At 37.7% G+C, this 19,117-nt stretch overlaps 1 protein-coding gene across 1 annotated transcript in view; it reads left to right on the top strand.

The window, feature by feature from the left end:
* The first annotated feature begins 3,423 nt into the window (after positions 1-3,423).
* Positions 3,424-19,117, top strand: part of LOC145269162 (uncharacterized) — a 61,513-nt gene continuing 45,819 nt past the window's right edge. Inside the window, exons 1-2 of the mRNA XM_080124770.1 lie at positions 3,424-3,508; positions 11,809-13,318. Of these exons, the coding sequence (XP_079980896.1) occupies positions 12,362-13,318 (957 nt within the window). The 5' untranslated portion in view covers positions 3,424-3,508; positions 11,809-12,361. The remainder of the gene's footprint in view (positions 3,509-11,808; positions 13,319-19,117) is intronic.

Below are 19,117 nucleotides of genomic sequence, written 5' to 3' on the forward strand. Positions count from 1 at the left end.
ACTGGTGCTTTGCATATCATATCTTTGACTGTCTTGAAAGCCGATTGCTGTGCCTCTGACCACGTCCACGTGACATCTTTTTTTGTTAGGTTTTGGAGGGGCTTTAAGATTGTCGTCAGGTTGGGGATAAATTTCCGAGCATAGTTTACCATGCCAAGAAATCTACGTAGGTCTCCAATAGTTTCTGGTGCTGGCATGTCAGTAATGGCCCTGATTTTTTCTGGGTCAGCCATTATACCTTCCTTGGTTATGCGATGCCCCATGAAAACGATAGCGTCTAGGCCTATTTTTAACTTTTCAGGGTTTAATTTTATCCCTATAGTCTGGCATTTTTTTAGAAGGCTGTGAAGTCATCTGTCATGTTCCTCCTGGTTAGTTCCATAAACCACCAGGTCATCAGCAATGATAATGACTCCTTTCATGTCCTGGAATTGCTCTACCAGCTTCCTTTGAAATATTTCGGCTGCCGAGTTTAGACCAAAAGGTAGTCGACGCCAACGGTATCGGCCGAAACATGTTTGGAATGTGGTCAAGTTGCTGGAGGCTTCATCAAGTTCGACATGCCAATATCCTGAAGATAGATCCGCCTTGCTAAATATCTTTGCATCCCTCATATCGTGGAGGGTATCCTCGAGGATAGGCATGATGTAGTGTTCCCGCATGAGTGCTTTGTTGAGCTCATGCGGGTCCAGGCATATTCTTAAGGTTCCATTCTTCTTCCTTGTGAGGACTAGTTGGCTAACCCATGGAGTAGGCTTATATACCGGCTCGATGACTCCCATTTTTGTCAGTCTGTCTAGTTCCTTCTTTAGTTCTGGTCGTACCGCCACAGGTGTCCTCCTGTTCGGCATCACCGCTGGAATAGCATCTGGCTTAAGTTGTAGGGTTACAACTCCTGGTAGCCTTCCCAATTTTCCATCAAACACCTCCTGGTAGTTATTGTCCATGTTAACTGCTGCAACACGGTGGAAATTCTGCTGTTTTATTTCAACCAGGCCTATATGCGTACTTGTAGGTAGGCCCAATAAGGGTTGACAGTTGTATTCGTCTCTGAATACGACAAACTCCACTGAATATGTTTTGTTCGTCTTAGGGTTTTTAACATTTTTGTGACATATTCCGAGTGGTTTCAAAAGAGATTTGTTCCACATTGTCAGAACCCCATTGCATGGTGTTAATTCATTTGCAAACCTTGCAGGAAGTGTGTTGATGGTTGCCCCTGTGTCAATCTGGAAGACAATTTCCTGGTTGTCGAGGAGCATGAGACACTTGGCATCTTTCCTATGCTTCCTATTTGACTTCACTGCATTCACCCAGTGGGTATATTCTCCCTCATCATCCTCTGATGAAGTGTCGACATGGTGCACATGTGGTCGTGGCCTACTGTACTTTTTATTCTTTGATGTGTTGCTCCATTGTCCCATAGCTTTACTGGACTTGTTGGGGCACCTTGACTCAAAATGGCCTTTCTCCATACATGCGTTACATCGTTTACCAAAAGCTGGACATCTGCTGCGCTTTGCTGCATGCAAGTAACCACAGAAGGAGCATTTCTTCTTTTGAGCTGGTTCCCAAGCTTTACTGGTTTCTACTGACCCTCATTATCCGGGCAGTAGCATTCTCTGTTCCCATATTTTGACTTTGTATAGAGGCCTTTTCAGCTGCCCTGCAAATGTCTACACTTTTCTGCAGGGTAAGGTTTTGGAGTTTTAGAAGGTCCTGCTTTGTGTTTTGATCCCGGATGCCTCCCACAAGCTGGTCTCTGAGCATCGACTCATAGCATTTGAAACAAAAATTACAGCTTCGTGACAGGAGTCTTAAGTCGTTATAGAAAACATCAAAGGCTTCACCTTCCTCCTGCTTCCTCTGACGAAAAACAAACCTCTCGTAAGTTTCATTCGTTATTCCTACAGCATATTCACTTAAAGCCTGTAGTATATCTTGTACAGTGCGGTCTGTATCTGGGGTGTCGAACTGTATACTCTGGTATATCCTCATAGCTTCATCGCCTAAACAGTTTTCTAGCACTGCCACTTGTATTTCTCTCGGTTTTCGGTCAAGTCGGGTTAGCAGTGTTGGACCATCTTTTGAAAAACAAGTTCCATGAGTCAGCCTTATTCCCGCCGAATACGAGTCTTTCAGGAGCCCCCATGTGTAGACCAGCCATATCAGTAGAGAGATTAGTGACAGTAGTGGTAGTAGCCGTCGTATCATCAATAGACATCTTGATGGTGTAAATAGGACAGATAAATAGTCACAGTGACAAAGTGATGCTAGTAAACACCAGAAGTTAACAGTAAACAGACCAGACACCGTCACCGTCCGTAGCAGAGAAGACAAAAAAAAAAATAATAAATAAAAAACAGCTTACTCAGTTTTATGACGACCGGCAGTTGTTTTTATAGTTTAGGAGACGTGTTTCGGTTTTTACCACAATCTGCCACCATGTTATGTGTGTAGATGCATATAATAAGGACAACAGACACGGATGCTAGGGACAAGATTCATATTGTAGTTTATTCGCCATAATGGCTATCTTACAGACACCCCACACCAAGGTGAGTTATGCCGGCCAAGGGAGGTAAGTAGGGGAAGTGAAGTGTACCTCTACTAGGAGAATAACACCTAAAGGGGGGGGGTATTGTTTATACACGTAACAACGTATACAGAAGTTGGAAGTTTGGACAACAGTGTCAATCTTAACCAATGGCAGAAGAAATAACACGCGGGTTATTTAATTATAATAAATGCGCTTTTTTTTTCTTTGAAAAAAGCATTAATTTGAGTATTTGTAAAAAGTAAGATATTTCATGACGTTTATTTTTTTAATAATTTTTTTTTATTTATAAAAAAATTCTTTCGCTTTTAGTTTTTTTTCTCTGTGGTTGGTACTCATGCAGCCGTGCTAAAATAACGTTATTATTTTTAAAAAAAAAGCCATTCTTAACATGGGGAGGGGGCGGGTGTTTTCTACCTATTCTGTACTTTAACCTTACAATTGAATAATAAAAAAACATAAAACTTTAATTAAACGTGGGGAAATACGATTTAAAAAAATAATCACTCTTTGCATTAGCACCATTTCTGTAAGTAAACATATTTTAATAAAGGAAATTGCACTTACATGTGTTTTCGTATGTTTAAAATGCAAAATTCACAGGGTTATATATTTAAGGTACAAAGGCAATTCCTTGACACTTTCTTAGGACGAAAAAAGGCTAGTTTCAGTGAAAAATCGATCAACATTACCTTTTCACCCATCGTCCATCTCATATTTTGTTTTGTTCCCATCAAACTATTAAAATATTGCGACAAATAATATTTTTTGCATCATATTCACAAAAGTGGTCGAATGTTCCACAATAATGCATTTAAATTAGTTCGGATTATATTTTCTGCGAACTAGTTTTTTCATTCCGCCATCTTAAATTTAGACTTTCGACAGTCAAATTCGAATTAACGCATCATATAATTGTTTCTTTCTTTAAAATAATTTGTCAAACAAAAGGTTAGTGCATTTCTTGAATTTAATTGCTTTTATGTGTGTGTGTTTTTTTTCCTTCTTACAAGTGCAATCTGAACCATTATGATAGACTTTGCGGGTTTGTTTTACTATACACATAGATTCGAAAAGGTTATCAAAAAAACAAAAAAACAAATATATAACAAATAAATGTTATGAAAGGCAAAATAAGTAAAACTATACAGAATACTGTTAGGAACTCAATATATGTTACCGTGATATAGGCTAACATATATTCGGTGGGGTTTAGCAGTATTTTGTATAATTTACTTGGTACTTGTACAGTTTAATCAAGACATTAAAAAATGAAAATATCGGAAAAAGTTTATATTGCAGATATCCATTATGGAATGAAGTTCTCCGAAAAAAAAAAAAATCACTTAATTTCATCAAGTAGTTTTTGTTTTACAGTGAAAAGACAATTTGGTACTCATGCACTTATTGACCCGTGCTAAAATAATAACGTTATTATTTTAAAAGCCATTCTTAACATGGGGAGGGGAGGGTGTTTTGTACCTATTCTGTAGTTTAACCTTACAATTGAATAAAAAAACAAAACTAATTAAACTTGGAAATACGATTTACAAAATAGTGTGGATCGGTAAGGACATTAACAGTAACACCAACAATTTGTTATGATATCGGGAAAAAGGTTCGATTTTTAGGAAGAATAGCTAATATTAAAGATGGAGAGAGAGTGTCGGCGCTTTAGATTGAGTTATCTCCCCGTAGCGTGTTCAAAAAATCCAAACAAAAATTTAAAAATTCAAAGATGTCTACCTTCAACGTGCTGTCATAAAAACGTGTTTTTCCGCTGTAAAAAAAAAAAAAAAAAAAAAAAAAAAACTATTCTATCAAATTAAGTGAAATTTTTTTGGCGCTTATGTCAACTGATCATTAAATCTAAGGGAGATAACCAGCATAGATATAGCAAAAATAAGCATATTTTGCAAGATATAATTTGGGACGCTGAAATAATCATCAGAACAATGAAAGAATGTTAAATGACCCCCCCCCCAAAAAAAAAAAAAAACGATTACTGTAACTGAGTTACGGAAATTGATGAAAAGGAAACAAGTTAGCGAAGTTAAGTAACAAAATAAACATATTAATTAACGTATTATTGCCTACACTAAACAAAAGAAAACTGTTACAATGTTTCGATGTTCCACAACAAAAAATGAAATAAACTTGTTTGAAACGAGGATAATTTGTGTAGATTTTTTAGTTTTAATAAAAAAGTAACGTGTTCAGCAGTCAGCACAGAGTTCGCCACCATTTGTATTTTTCAAATACATCGATAAACACTCTGTTTTTCAAGCCGAATAAAATTTTACATTAAATAAAAACACTAAAAAAATAGCTAGTTAGACAGAAAAGTAACTTATCTTGCCTTTGAGAACATTTGTTACGTATTCGTTTTTTGACAACTATGTTGAATCTACAAGTCCGACTTTGGTTTTGATATAGAAATGAATCAACATTTCAAGGGGAGGAAACCATTAATATTGATTTATTTGTGTACTTTGTTAGTTATTTACATTTGCTTTTAAATCTGTGGAAATTTACTTTTACTACCACTTATGCAGAATACGAACCGCACTGAAATTTTAACGTTATAAATTAGAAACCCATTTTTAACATGGATATTTTTTTTTAAATTATGTACTTTCACCTATCGATTTAATAATAGTACTGCGTCATTATTGTAGCAAAATCTGACATCCAAAAAATTGAGTTTTCACTAAAAAAAACATAACTACTTACTTTTGGTATTTTTTTTTTTAGATAAGTCCACCTCCACAATATTTTTTTAAATGATGACTTTTAGAAGTTTTCTACTATGCTGAATACGGAAATTGCTTTGAAATTTTGCAAAAATAAGTAGTTATCGAGATATAAATAGATAAATAGTTGTATTATGCATTGTATTTTTTGGTGGCCATCGTTTTTACGCGCGTGCCATAAACAAATCTATGCGCGTAACAAAGATGACCGCCAAAAATAGATTGCATAATACAATTTTTTATATCTCGATAACTAATTATTTCTGCAAAATTTCATGGCGATTTTCGTGTTCAGTATGGCCGAAAACCCTAAAAGTCGTCATTTAAAAGAAAATTGTGGAGGTAGACCTAATCTGAAAATTTACCTTACCTTTTGTGGTTTGAGTTGTCCCCCTTTGCAAATTGGCTGTTTGGAGAAATGGAAAACTAGATGGTTCTGGTTGATAGTCAATTTGCATAAGTGGAGAAATGGGCAGCATATAAACGGTACTTTTTTTAAGCAGGGGTGAAGAGCGTAGAGAGTGAAACAACGGTTGGAAGAAGTGACGGTGAATTCTTTTTGTGACGGTGAATTATTTTTGGACGTTGAAGAGCTCAACCTTTTGGAAGGAACAGCTGTGTCTTATATATATATTTTTTAATTTGTTTTTTTTTCTACTTCACTACAAGCTATTTCGGCGGGAACTATGGAAGCAAAGAGGATCAGCAGTGAAATGCTTAAGACGTTCTCTGGAGAGGGAGATGTTATAACCTGGCTGACCAAGGTTAAACTTGTCGTTAAGTTGCGGGACATCGCGGATGTAGCCAGCTTGATACCACTGTATCTTGATGGTGATGCTCTGGCCCTATATCTGGAGATGCGGGAGGAGGATCGACTGTCTGTTGACGCCATTGAGGAAAAGTTGAAGGAAGCATTTACCGAAGAACCGTTTGTGGCATATGGCAAACTAAGTCCTATGGTGTGGACCGGAGAGCCTGTCAATGTTTACGCCAACAATATCAGGAGGTTGACGGGACTAGCAGGATTCAATGGAGGAGGCCGTCGACAGATGGTTAAGATGGCCTTTATCAATGGCTTCCCGGACCATATTTCTACAGCTCTGCAGCAACTGCCCGGAGTAAATACTATGGAGGTGGCGGAGTTGATTACACAGGCTAGGGTGCTGACCAGGAGAAAAGAGAGTGAGCAGGGAATCGTAGCTGTCGCTCAATGAAGCAAACTGCAGCAGGAAATTGTGCCGGACGAAAAGCAGAGAGGACTGTGACAGAGACCCAGGTTCTCTGGCAGATGCTACCGATGCCAAGGCCCCCATATGGCGAGGGAGTGTAGGGAGCCAAAGCCAGAAGTCACGTGTTACCACTGTGGGGAAGTAAGCCACATCAGCAGATTCTGTCCCCAGGGAAACGAACAGGGGGAAGCCACTGCGCCGGTGGCTACCCCACTTATTCGATGAAGGTGCTTCAGGGTATGTCACCACAAGTAGAGGTGACCCTAAATGGACGAAGTGCAAAAGCCCTTGTCGACACGAGCTGTACTTCAACAATTGTCACCAAAGACATGGTTGACACATGCAATAGAACCAGCAGCATTACGGCAGTTGACGGCAGAGAGGTGAAGTGCAATGGCACAAGTATCGTCCGGTTGATGGTACGTGGGATGTCACTAACAATCCAGGCGATTGTTATTAACAAAATTGTCACGGGTGTCGATTTGGTGCTAGGGATGGACACAATTGCTCGACTAGGGGGCGTTACGGTATATAGGAACTCCGTGAGATTTGGAGAACATCAAGGGGCTGCAGGTGTGCAATTCGAAAAAGGTGTCACAGGAACGGCCGGGTCAGACAAAAGTTGCACGATAGAGGACCAAGATTTCTCTGCACACTTTGATGGTGAGAAATGGACAGTCAAGTGGGAATGGAAGGAAGAACCTCCCATACTGAACAACAGAGTGGAATGCTACGAGCATACATTGTGAGGAGGTACAAGAGTTGAATTTGAGAAGGAGGTGGACCGATGGATCTCAGAGGGGATTTTAAGACCATGGACGGAGAAGGTGGAAGGTGTGCTGCCGTTAATGGCGGTTGTTCAGCCCACAAAACAAAAAGTTCGGCCAGTACTGGACTTCAGGGAGCTGAATATACACGTTGCGTGTCACACGGGAGGCGATGTGATAGACGTGTGCGGAGAGACCATGCGAGAGTGGAGGCAGATTCAGAAGGCTGCGACGATTGTGGATTTAAAATCTGCATACCTACAGATCCACATTTCACAGGAATTCTGGAAATACCAGCTGGTTAGATACAAGGGCCGAATGTACTGCCTTACTAGGTTGGGTTTTGGCCTGAATTCTGCACCAAAAATCATGGCAGCGATCCTCAAAACGGTGCTAAGCAAGGAGGACGCTTTCAGAAGAGCCACCAGTTCCTACATTGGTGATATTTTGGTGGATGAGACGGTAACAACTGCGGAGGACGTAGTAAAACACCTCAACAGCTTTGGGCTAATTGCAAAATGCCCGGAATCGTTGGAGGGAGGAGCTGTGTTAGGGCTCAAACTAAGAAAGGACCAGATAGGACGGTTAGTGTTCCGGAGGGGAAATGAGATCCCGGAGGTGTTGGAAAAATTGAGCAGGCGAGAACTCTTCTCAATATGTGGAAGACTGGTGGGCCATTACCCTATTGCAGGATGGCTACGGACTGCATGTAGTTATATCAAAAGGCTAGCTAGTGGAGCGAAGTGGGAGGATGGAGTTGATAAAGAGACTGTGAACATTATGAGAGAGATTATTGAAGAGGTGAAGAGGGAGGATCCAGTGAGAGGTGCTTGGCATGTACCCAACAGTGCAGAAGGTGTTGTGTGGTGTGATGCAAACTGTATAGCAGTGGGGGTCACCTTGGAGATAGGTGGTGTTACTGCAGAAGATGCTGCTTGGTTGCGGAAGAAGGACGACGTGGCTCACATAAATGTGGCGGAACTGGATGCGGTTATGAAGGGCATCAACTTAGCCTTGAAATGGGGGCTACAGAATGTTGAGGTGAGGACCAACTCAGCCACTGTGTTTTCCTGGATCCAGTCCGAAGCTACAGGAGAAAGGAGGGCGAAGACGAAAGGCGCTGCCAAGATGCTAGTAAAGCTTCGATTGATGATGTTAAGGGAGTTGATTAGGGAATTTGATCATCAACTTAGGGTCACTATCGTTCCTTCAGCGAAGAACAGAGCAGATGTGATGACGAGGGTGCGGAAGACCTGGCTAAAGGCGCCGAATGAGGCGGCTGTTGCAATATGTTGTTTGAATGAAGACACTCTGAAGGATTTGCATGACATGCACCATTTTGGAGTGAATAGAACCTTGTTCTTGGCCAGGAAGGTAGACCCCAGAATCACAAAGGAAGCCGTTAGGACAGTGGTTGAGAGATGCAGCCGGTGTCAATCAATCGACCCTGCGCCGAATAGACAACAAGCTGGTGAGGTTCAGGTGGCAGAGAACTGGAGCAGGTTGGCGATAGACGTAACGCACTATTGATAGAGGCCGTATCTGTCAATGGTCGACTGTGGACCAGGAAGAGTAGCCATTTGGAGGGAGATCAAGGTGGAAAATGCAGGTGAAATTGCAAAGGTCTTGAAAGAGGTGTTTTTGGAGAGGGGTCCAGTGACGGAAGTGCTAATGGACAATGGAACTGCCTTTCGCTCAGCTGCCATGGAGAATGTGTTGGATAAGTGGGGAGTGCAGCGCTATTTCAGGGCTGCATATAGACCAGGCAGAAACGGAATTGTGGAGCGGCATCACAGGACCATTAAGGCTATAGCTGAAATTTCGCCGCCAGAAGCTGTCTTCTGGTATAATATGGCTCCAAAGTCAGAGCAAAAAGTGGAGTCAGTGCCGCAGAGGGCAGTCTTCAAGTACGAGTGGCGGCATCCCCGAACTGCACAGGTACCCGCGAAGGAAGGCGAGAAGCGAGCGACTGTGCGAGTGGGAGAGGAAGTGTGGAATAAAGTGCCTGATGCTCGCTGTACCACACGCTGGGGGAGGGGCATTGTGACAAGTGTCCAGTCCCCGAACAATGTATCTATCGACGGCATCTCTCGACACATCCTTGATGTGCGGCCGGTAGTGGTGTCATCAGAGGATGACAGCGACGTCGAGCCAAGTAGCGACGTTCACGAAGAGGCTTCGCGGAGATCGCAGCGAGAGAGACGGCCGCCATGTTGGTCGAGCGACGACGTGATGGGTTGACATGTGATGATCGTGTAGATCAAGGGGGCGTGTGGTTTGAGTTGTCCCCCTTTGCAAATTGGCTGTTTGGAGAAATGGAAAACTAGATGGCTCTGGTTGATAGTCAATTTGCATAAGTGGAGAAATGGGCAGCATATAAACGGTACTTTTTTTTTTTTAAGCAGGGGTGAAGAGCGCAGAGAGTGAAACGACGGTTGGAAGAAGTGATGGCGAATTCTTTTTGTGACGGTGAATTATTTTTGGATGTTGAAGAGCTCAACCTTTTGGAAGGAACAGCTGTGTCATATTTTTTTTTTTTAATTTCTTTTTTTTTTCTACTTTACTACAGTTTTTTGTCAATTTCAAGGACAAGCAATTGTCATGTCACAATTATATGATCTTACATAAAATACTTATTTCCATTATTCAACGAAAATAATTTCAGCCATGTTTTTTGTCACGTGTTACGTGTGACGTAAACAAAGGTAAATAACTCTTAAAATAAAAATAAATAGCTTTTATTGTTAAAGAAGGATTTATTAAAACCAAAGCAATAACAACGAAATGAATATAATGTATAACTCATAGTTTTGATTTTTTTTCTTTCCTTTTTCCTTTCGTATAAAAAGAAATAATTGAAAATAAACATATATTCATATTTTGCATCTTTTTAAACGAATTATCTCCCTTGCTAATATGAACGCTTTTTGATTACCATGAAATTAAAATGGTATTGCTTTATATTAACTCCATCTCACCATTCATAGACGAAATGTAGACTTTTATAGATTTTTCAGATAGTCTTACAATGAATAATACAATTAAATTTGGGGCTGATAAGGAGTTTACCCGATATGAAAACAGTTATTATCCAATGTAAAATCTAATGTAATTCTTGGCACCTATAATACAATGAAAGAGGTCACATTGGCGACCTCACTTTATATTTTTAGACTGGTGGTCCCGGATATGACATTAAACTATATCCGATAACCGGGAGTGTGGAGTTACCCCTTAATTGCCAGGTCTACTCTGATCCGGAGTGGTAGTACCTGTTAGGGTCCCAACTATGGGTTAAATAGAAACCGACTTGAAAAAAATACAAAAAATATTTCAAAGTATTTCTTCCAAATAAAAATTAAAGACTTTTTTTGCTGTCCAGTGCATTCTCTAATCGTTGTTTCTACTTAATACATCTTTTTTCATTAGATCACATATTATCCACTATTAACGACCTTCCTTTCATAGAGCACTAAGAATCAATTAACTATAAATATATGAATGTTGTAGATAAATCGTCATCTGCTTTTCCTCACTTAACTGCAGTCAGACCATGAACGCACCATATGTTATAGGCATCAATATTAGACAGAAAGTCGAAACTCTTCATCAAGCTTAACTGACACATGAAATCAAATTTCTAAATTAATTCAATATTAAATTGTCTGGGCTGTGCACTACTAATTTCTATTATAAGTTTTTAATAAAATTTTCCCTAAAATAGTTTGTAATGTTCATTAGGAAATTATTTCAACTTTAATCACTTTCCATTTTCGATTACCGTAATTGCTTTTAAGTTTTCCTTCCATCTTTATCTGTGCCTAAACCTAAACGTAGATTCCATGAACAAAGCTTTTTTATTAGAACTGCACGTCTCTGCTTTCCGGCTGACTACAATATGGTTGTCTTCAAGTCTAACGTAAATAAGTTCTTGATGAGCCGTTCCATATAAGTTATCAAATTTAACAAATTTTCATTACTAATGATTATTATATTGTCCAATTTCTACTGTACACTCTTTAACCCTTATCCTTGAGTGGCCTCTTGGCCTTGATAATGAGTTGATACCTATGAAAAAAAAAAAGAAAAAGTCCAATGTGAACAAGTTCTAATTGAATCGTCCCCCTAAGTAATCCAAGTTTCAAAATTCCCACTGTTTACTATGCTAAAATCACAATGACTAATGTATACCTATTAACCCTTATCCTCGAGTGGCCTCTGGACCTTGATAAGTGGTGACTCCCTTATAAAAAAAAATCTAAGAAGATGAGAAAAAGAGTCCAATTGCATTACTTAATATTGTTACACAAAAACTTATTTAATAAAGAATTGAATAATAAAATAAAATTAAAACTTTGTCTCGTGTCTTTTAAACCACTATACATAAATATTTTTTTATGAAATATGGCAGTGCATTTAAGAATATTTTTCAGTTGTTTTAATTTTGCAAAATATGTATAAAATATATATTTTTTTTAAATTTATTATTTTTAATTTTGCAGGATATCATTAATTCATGGGCAAAACGAGTATCATTGGATTTGAATGGGTCTACATTTTTTGGTGCCTATAAATATGGAAATGTCTTACAAAATATATTTTTCAATTTTACATTTTTATGTAAATTGTCTACTATTGTGAACAGGACAAATGTTTATCTTTCGTCGAATCAAATATTACAATAGTACATTATACAAAAGATTTTCTTGTAAACTGTATATTATTTTCCTTCTTAGCTTTATTTAATAGAACACTTATTTAAAAGAACACAAGCTCGAATTATTGTTACAGATACATGCACTTGATGTACATATGCTTTTGTATGTTTAATGAACTCAGAAATTTATTCATATAAATAAATTTCTTATCCGTTAAAAATTAAAACATTGTGAATAATTTCAAATTCATAGCTGATCACATAAACTACAGATGCTAAAATTGTACTTTAACATGAATATTTCACCTTTAAAATGAATTATAAGCAGAATACCGAAAAAGATTCCTATTCTTGTGAAATGTGTGGCTCTTTTTATACAAATAAACACTACTATACATATGCGAACACATACTAGAGAGAAACAACAATATCCTTGTGAAGTGTGTGACTCTTCTTTTAGACAGAAACAAAACATGGTGCAACATATGCGAACACATACTGGAGAAAAGCCATATTCCTGTGAAGTATGTGGCTCTTGTTTTAAACAGAAACAAAACATGTTGAAACATATGCGAACGCATACTGGAGAAAAACCATATTCTTGCCAAATATGTGGCTCTTCTTTTACACAGAAACAAAGTATGATGACACATATGCGAACGCATACTGGAGAGAAACCATATTCTTGTGAAATATGTGGCTCTTCTTATACATGGAAACAAAGTATGTTTCTACATATGAGAACTCATACTGGAGAGAAACCATATTCTTGTGAAATATGTGGCTCGACTTTTACGTGGAAAAAAAGTATGTTGCAACATATGCGAATACATACTGGAGAGAAACCATATTCTTGTGAAGTATGTGGCTCTTCTTTTACACAGAAGCAAAGTATGTTGGAACATATGCGAACTCATACTGGAGAAAAACCATATTCTTGTGAAGTATGTGGCGCTTCTTTTACACAGAAACAAAACATGTTGAAACATATGCGAACACATACTGGAGAAAAGCCATATTCCTGTGAAGTATGTGGCTTTTCTTTTACACAGAAAGAAAATATGTTGAAGCACACCAGAACACATACTAGAGACAAACTATATTCTTGTGAAATATGTAGCTCTTCTTTTACACAGAAACAAAATATGTTGGAACATATGCAAATGCATACTGGAGAACAGCCATATTATTGTGAAGTATGTGGCTTTTCCTTTACACAGAAACAAAACATGTTGCAACATATGCGAACACATACTACAGAGAAACCATATTCTTGTGACGTCTGCGGCTCTTCTTTTACATACAAACAAAACATGTTGAGACATAGGAAGCAAATACATTCAGGAGAGGAAACAAACTGATAACATTTAAAACGAGAAACTATACCTGTTTCCCACCTGAGTACAACTTAGATGTCTTCAAGTCCAACATAAACAAATTCCTGATGAACCACCCCCTTAAGTAAGACACGTTATCAAATCTCCAATATCAATGATTACTACGATGCTGTCCCATTGATTACTGTACATGCAATGACCCTTTTCCCCGAGTGGCTTCTGGGACTTGATAAGTGATGACCTCATGTAAAAAAAAACAAAAAGAGAAACTATTTTATTGTGAAGTATGTGGGTCTTCTGTTACAAATAAACAATATATTTTCCGACACATTTGAACACGTCTTTAGTACAGTTTATTTAACAGAGTCAGACCATTTATGGACTTCGGAAAATGAAACGAATGTGTGACATGTTATTCTGAATGGAATAAAGGGGAAACTGAAATCTGTCATGGTTTGTTCATATTTAAAAAAATAGTTCACTATTTAATGAACTACTCTGGTTAAAAGTATGCCTGGAAGAAATTTGATTCAGCATTGAATGTAGGATATGCGACTATATTATATAGGTTGGTGTTAGATTTTAATGGATATTGCAATATAAAGAAGTGATTGTACAAGGAATGAATATATTCTTGTTATGTATTTGTAATATTATATGAGAGTTGAGGAACATATCTTAGCAGTGAGAGATGAAAAAATGGAACAAAAAGAATTTTACCCGATCATAGGTGGCAGAATGAAAACATGCTACCCTCGTCAATGAAATAAAGGATTATGTTTTAAATTTTGTACAGATTCCCGAGCTCAAGAAATAACAGATTATCAATTATCATTTAACAAAAACAAGAAACATAATAAATCATTTTCTTTTCAATTTGTATATTTGATGAATTTCACAAAATTTTTGTTTATTGCTCGTCAGCGCTTAATTGCAGAATTTATATATGATGGGTGATAAATATTCAGTTTTTTAAAAACTAAATTCTGTAATACTTAATCTAAGATTATAAATATCATGCGATTTTGTAATCTTGTTAAATAACTAAGTTCTGTATTTATGTCACTTTTATATTTTGGTTTATATCATGTCGAAAATACATAATGTCAAAATTTTTATATTTAATTTGTTTAATACACATTACATAGATAAAAGTGAACAGAAAAAACTTTATAAAAAGCCAATCAATTTTTTTTGTTGATAAATCAAATTCTTATATTAATAAAATTATAAAACTTTTGAAGCGCACTTTGCACGTGCACTATTAATAAAACGTTATTGAATTTTCAAAAGACTTTATGTACAAAAGTGCAATATATTTGACCACATATTTTTTATCATGCTTTATTAAGAAAAACATTTATAAAAACCTATGGATCCAAACTAAAATAACTGTCGGAATTAGCCTAATGACAAGTAGGGGAGGAGGGGAAGAAAAGACGGTTAAAGTCTTGCAACGAAATGTCGACGTTGCTTACAAGCAGTCTTTCCTTGTAAAAGTAACAAATGGGTAACGATGGTCGAAGTGTAATTTGTCTAAAAGACAGCAACAACTACAACAGTATAGCGGCCACCCCCTTTTTATCTACTCCAACTCTCAGTCAACGAGATTCACGCGTGACTGAAATGTCTATTTAACTTGTAAGGAATAGGCACTCAGGTTCTTTGATTAATGGACCACCGGCCGTGTTGGTCACAGCTACCAGCACTCCTTTCTTCCCCACCGACCTACCCTCGGCAAGTCAACCAATTCAAAATTCTCACATAACTTAAGAAAAAGCAATACTGGAATTGTAAAAACTTACCGACATTTTTCTGGAAATTGAAGGTAAAATATCTGGAGCAAGCAATACTATGAATGCAATTGCAAAATAACTTAATCTTACCCAATCAAAGTTAATGAAATAGTATACCGAACGAAATAAAAAAGGAATTGAAAATTACGGATGAAGTAAAGAATAGATACCCCGTAGCAGACGCCGCCGCCTGGCGGTGCCAGGCGCACAATTCAACTAACACCGGTGATTCGACCTTTTAAACACGTCAAATAGCAAACATGCTCGAATATTCACCAGCATTTTTTTAAAAATATATTTACAAAACCTTGGAAGATTTAAAAGAAAAAGTGTATATTTACAAAACATTTTAAGACAATTCAATATTTATTCTTTAAAACATTAACTTCAGCGACAATTAATATATTTTCAAAATAATATTTTTAAATATTACATTTTTACGAATATTCGCGAGCAAGATTTTTTTTATAAAGGCGGCGTCGTCTGCTACGGGGTATCTAATATTTACTTCATCCAAAATTACTTTAAAATCTTACCAATCAAAAATAACGGAATGAAAGCATGCTGCTCTCCTGAGATAAAGGAGTAAGTTTTAAATTTTGTACAGATTCCGAGTTCAAGAAATAAGTGATTATCAATTATCATTTCACAAATGAAAAAACATTAGTCATTTTTTCTTCAATTTGTATATTTTTGTTTATTGCTCATCAGCGCTCAATCGAAGAATTTATATATGATGGGTGATAAATATTCAGTTTGTTTGAAAATTAAATTCTGTAATATTTAATCTAAGATTGTAAATATCACGTGATTTTGTAATATTGAACTAAATATTATGCAAGTTTCTAATATTGTTAAATAACTAAGGATCCAAACTAAAATAACTTTAACAAAAACTTTCTAGCCTTTATATATTTGTAAATATATACAAAATGAAATTTGTTTTTAAAAGGCATAGAAAGTAAATTTCAGTAGTAATAGTTAGAGTTGTGCGATTCGAATGGTATCCCTGGAACAGTGACGAAGATTAGTTTCATAATTTAAATATCGAAAGCACTGTCCAAACTTGTACTGTCACGCTGTGTTAGCTTGTGTTGTGTGATTGGTTAATAGAGAGAAACGAAAAGACGCGTGTTGTTAGTTTTAAATATAAAACATGGAGGCCTTTATTTCCAGTGTGCATGCGTGGTTGTTACAAAACAAGGATTGTCATGAAACGAAATGATAACGTTGTTACAAAACTAGGATTGTAACAAAACAAAACGATAACATCGTTACATCCCCCCTTTACCAATATGAAGATTATGATATTGAGCATATTCAATATATGATAAAAGGTAAGGGCTAATTCAGGGCAGACTGCCTGAATAGCGACAGCGAAGCAGGGGATTATTCTGCCCCATGAATTGCTTGCTATACTTCTCTAGAAAATGTTCACAAGTTCATTTTTGATGGTGGTCGTACCATCCTGCCACTGCGAGTGTATTGTTGGGAGTCTCTTTGTGGAGACTGAGTTGTACATGCAGGTGGTTCTGCAAATGTTACATGCTTTGGCGTTTGTGGTGGTGTTGGCCTTATTGGAGCACTCCTAATATGCTGCCGGTTTCTCCGTATCATATATCCGTTTGCAGTTTGTAGGAGATATGATCGGGGACCATCTGCTTGAGAAGCTACGGTTGCTAAGTCCCAGTTTCCGTGTGTAGGGGTTTGTGCTCTTACCCTCTGGCCAGGATATAAAGGTGGTAGGTCTTCCTTGAGCGCATGCTGGTCAAAATATTTCTTTTGCTTGTGTTGCCTTTGTTTAAAAGCATCATATATTTGATCCAGATCTTGGTGGTTGTTTTCTATTTTTGTTGCAATTGGGGATTGGATTCGTCTTCCCATGAGTAGCTGTGCAGGGCTGGGTATGGCGTTTGAGATAGGTGTGCAGCGCAAGTGCAATAATGCAATTTCGGGTGTTGTCCTAGATTGCTTGGCCTTTTTGAGGATGGTCTTGATGGTCCTTATCTGGCGCTCTATGAAACCATTTCCCTGTGGTCTTCGAGGTGAGGTGGTCTGATGGTTGAAACCCCATTCTGTGGCAAATTCGTAGTAAAGGGCGCTTGAGAAGTGCGGCCCATTGTCACTAACCACTTTTGATGGTATGCTAAACTCCGCAAAGGTTTGTTGCATTATTTTTATGACAACACTGCTTGGTGAGTGGGCAGGTAACTGTTTGATAACAGGGTACTTGGAGTAGTAGTCTGCTATGATCAGCCATTGATGTCCATGGAGCTCGAAAAGGTCTGTTCCAACTATGTCCCATGGCTTTGTCGGAATGTCGTGCTACAGAAGAGGCTCTGACATTTGTGATGGCTGATGTTGTTGACAGATGTTACATGAGCTTGTGAATTGTTCGATGTCTCTGTTTATATTTTTCCAATAGACAGTGTCTTTGGCTAGGAGTTAGGTTTTCTCCTGTCCTAATTGAGCGGTGTGGAGTTGCTTTAGGATATCTTCTTGGAGGGTCTGAGGAATGACAATTTGTTGTCCTTTAAGGATAAGGCCGTCATCAATTGATAGCTGATCTCTTAGGCTCCAGAATTCTCTGATATCGGTAGGCAGTTGCTTGATTGTCTCAGGCCATCCCATGACAATGGTATCTCTTAGCTGGTTAAGCAGAGGGTCAGCTGTTGTGCAGTCTCTCAGTTTTTCAATGCGGTCAGCAGAGAAACGAATGGTGTCAACTCGAACATCCAGATCGATAGGGTACGAATTACCAGGTGATGGCAGGCGTGATAACCCATCAGCCAATATGTTTTCGGATCCCTTGTTGTAGGATAATCTGAAATTATATCCCTGTAGCTGGATGAGCATTCGTTGTAGGCGAGCTGGAGCTGAGGTGAGAGGTTTGTCAATGATCATGACAAGAGGTTTGTGGTCAGTGACAATTTGGAAACCATGACCGTATAAATATGTGTGGAATCTATGTGTGCCAAACACGATTGCCAGTAGTTCCCGCTCGATACATGCGTATCGTTGTTCTGTTTGTGTCAGACTCTTGCTTTCGTATAAGACAGGCATTAAATTGCCAGCTGAGTCTGGTTGTAGAAGCGCTGCTGCTCCTATTCCATGAAGACTTGCGTCACAGTGTAAGTAGATTGGGCGCTTGGGGTCAAAAACATCGTTACATGTACAATCTAACGTCCAGAAGATGTGGCAAATATCCTTGGCAATAGTAAAAGTTCAGCGATTTTAAATTCCATTTGTTTTGGTATTAAATAGTCTACAGATTTCCCTACAAATTATTTCCTTTCAACAACATTTTTTAAACCACAATTATAATTAATCTGTGATTTAACTCATCTCATTGTTCGGATTTTGTGCCTAAAAGACACAAGTGTTAGATGTGTTCACAATTATCATTGCAGGAAATGATAATTATGGCTTTTCGGGAATTTCGAACCTAGTTACAAAGTCAACCTTTAACCTCATTGGCTAAGACGTTACCTTTGGGTCAGTAGCACTTAACACAAGAATTAAGGGAACTTAAACACCTATAAATGTCAAATGTGAGAATAACAAAGTAAAGAAATCAGAGAGCATTCGATCGGAAGTTGGATGTTGCCTTTTGTTAATTCCTGAAACAATAAATACTGCAAACAAACACACCACATATGCATTGTTAAATTCGCAACTCTTATCATCTTCCTATTCATCAAAATAATATGTTGGAGAAATTCTTTAGTCTTCAGGAGTGAGTATCTCCGAATTAATGAGAGATCACCATTAAATGAATACGTGTTGTGATACTCAAGTAAAACTTCATTGTTGTGAACTGCACAATTCACTATGTTCATAGAGATACACATGGATCAAAGGAAAATTATATGCGAACATCAGTGAAAAACTGTATTGTTTGAAGTATGTTGCTCAGAAGTTTCCGGCAAAGGTGAAACTTTAACTTGAATGATTACTTAAAGAACTTTGAGTGTCTTCGATTTTAGGTACTCTGACAGGAAGATAATTTCCATTTGAACAA

The sequence above is a fragment of the Euprymna scolopes genome, chromosome 45 (genome assembly GCF_053919585.1).
Source record: "Euprymna scolopes isolate OS-2025 chromosome 45, ASM5391958v1, whole genome shotgun sequence".
Classification (NCBI taxonomy): domain Eukaryota; kingdom Metazoa; phylum Mollusca; class Cephalopoda; order Sepiida; family Sepiolidae; genus Euprymna; species Euprymna scolopes.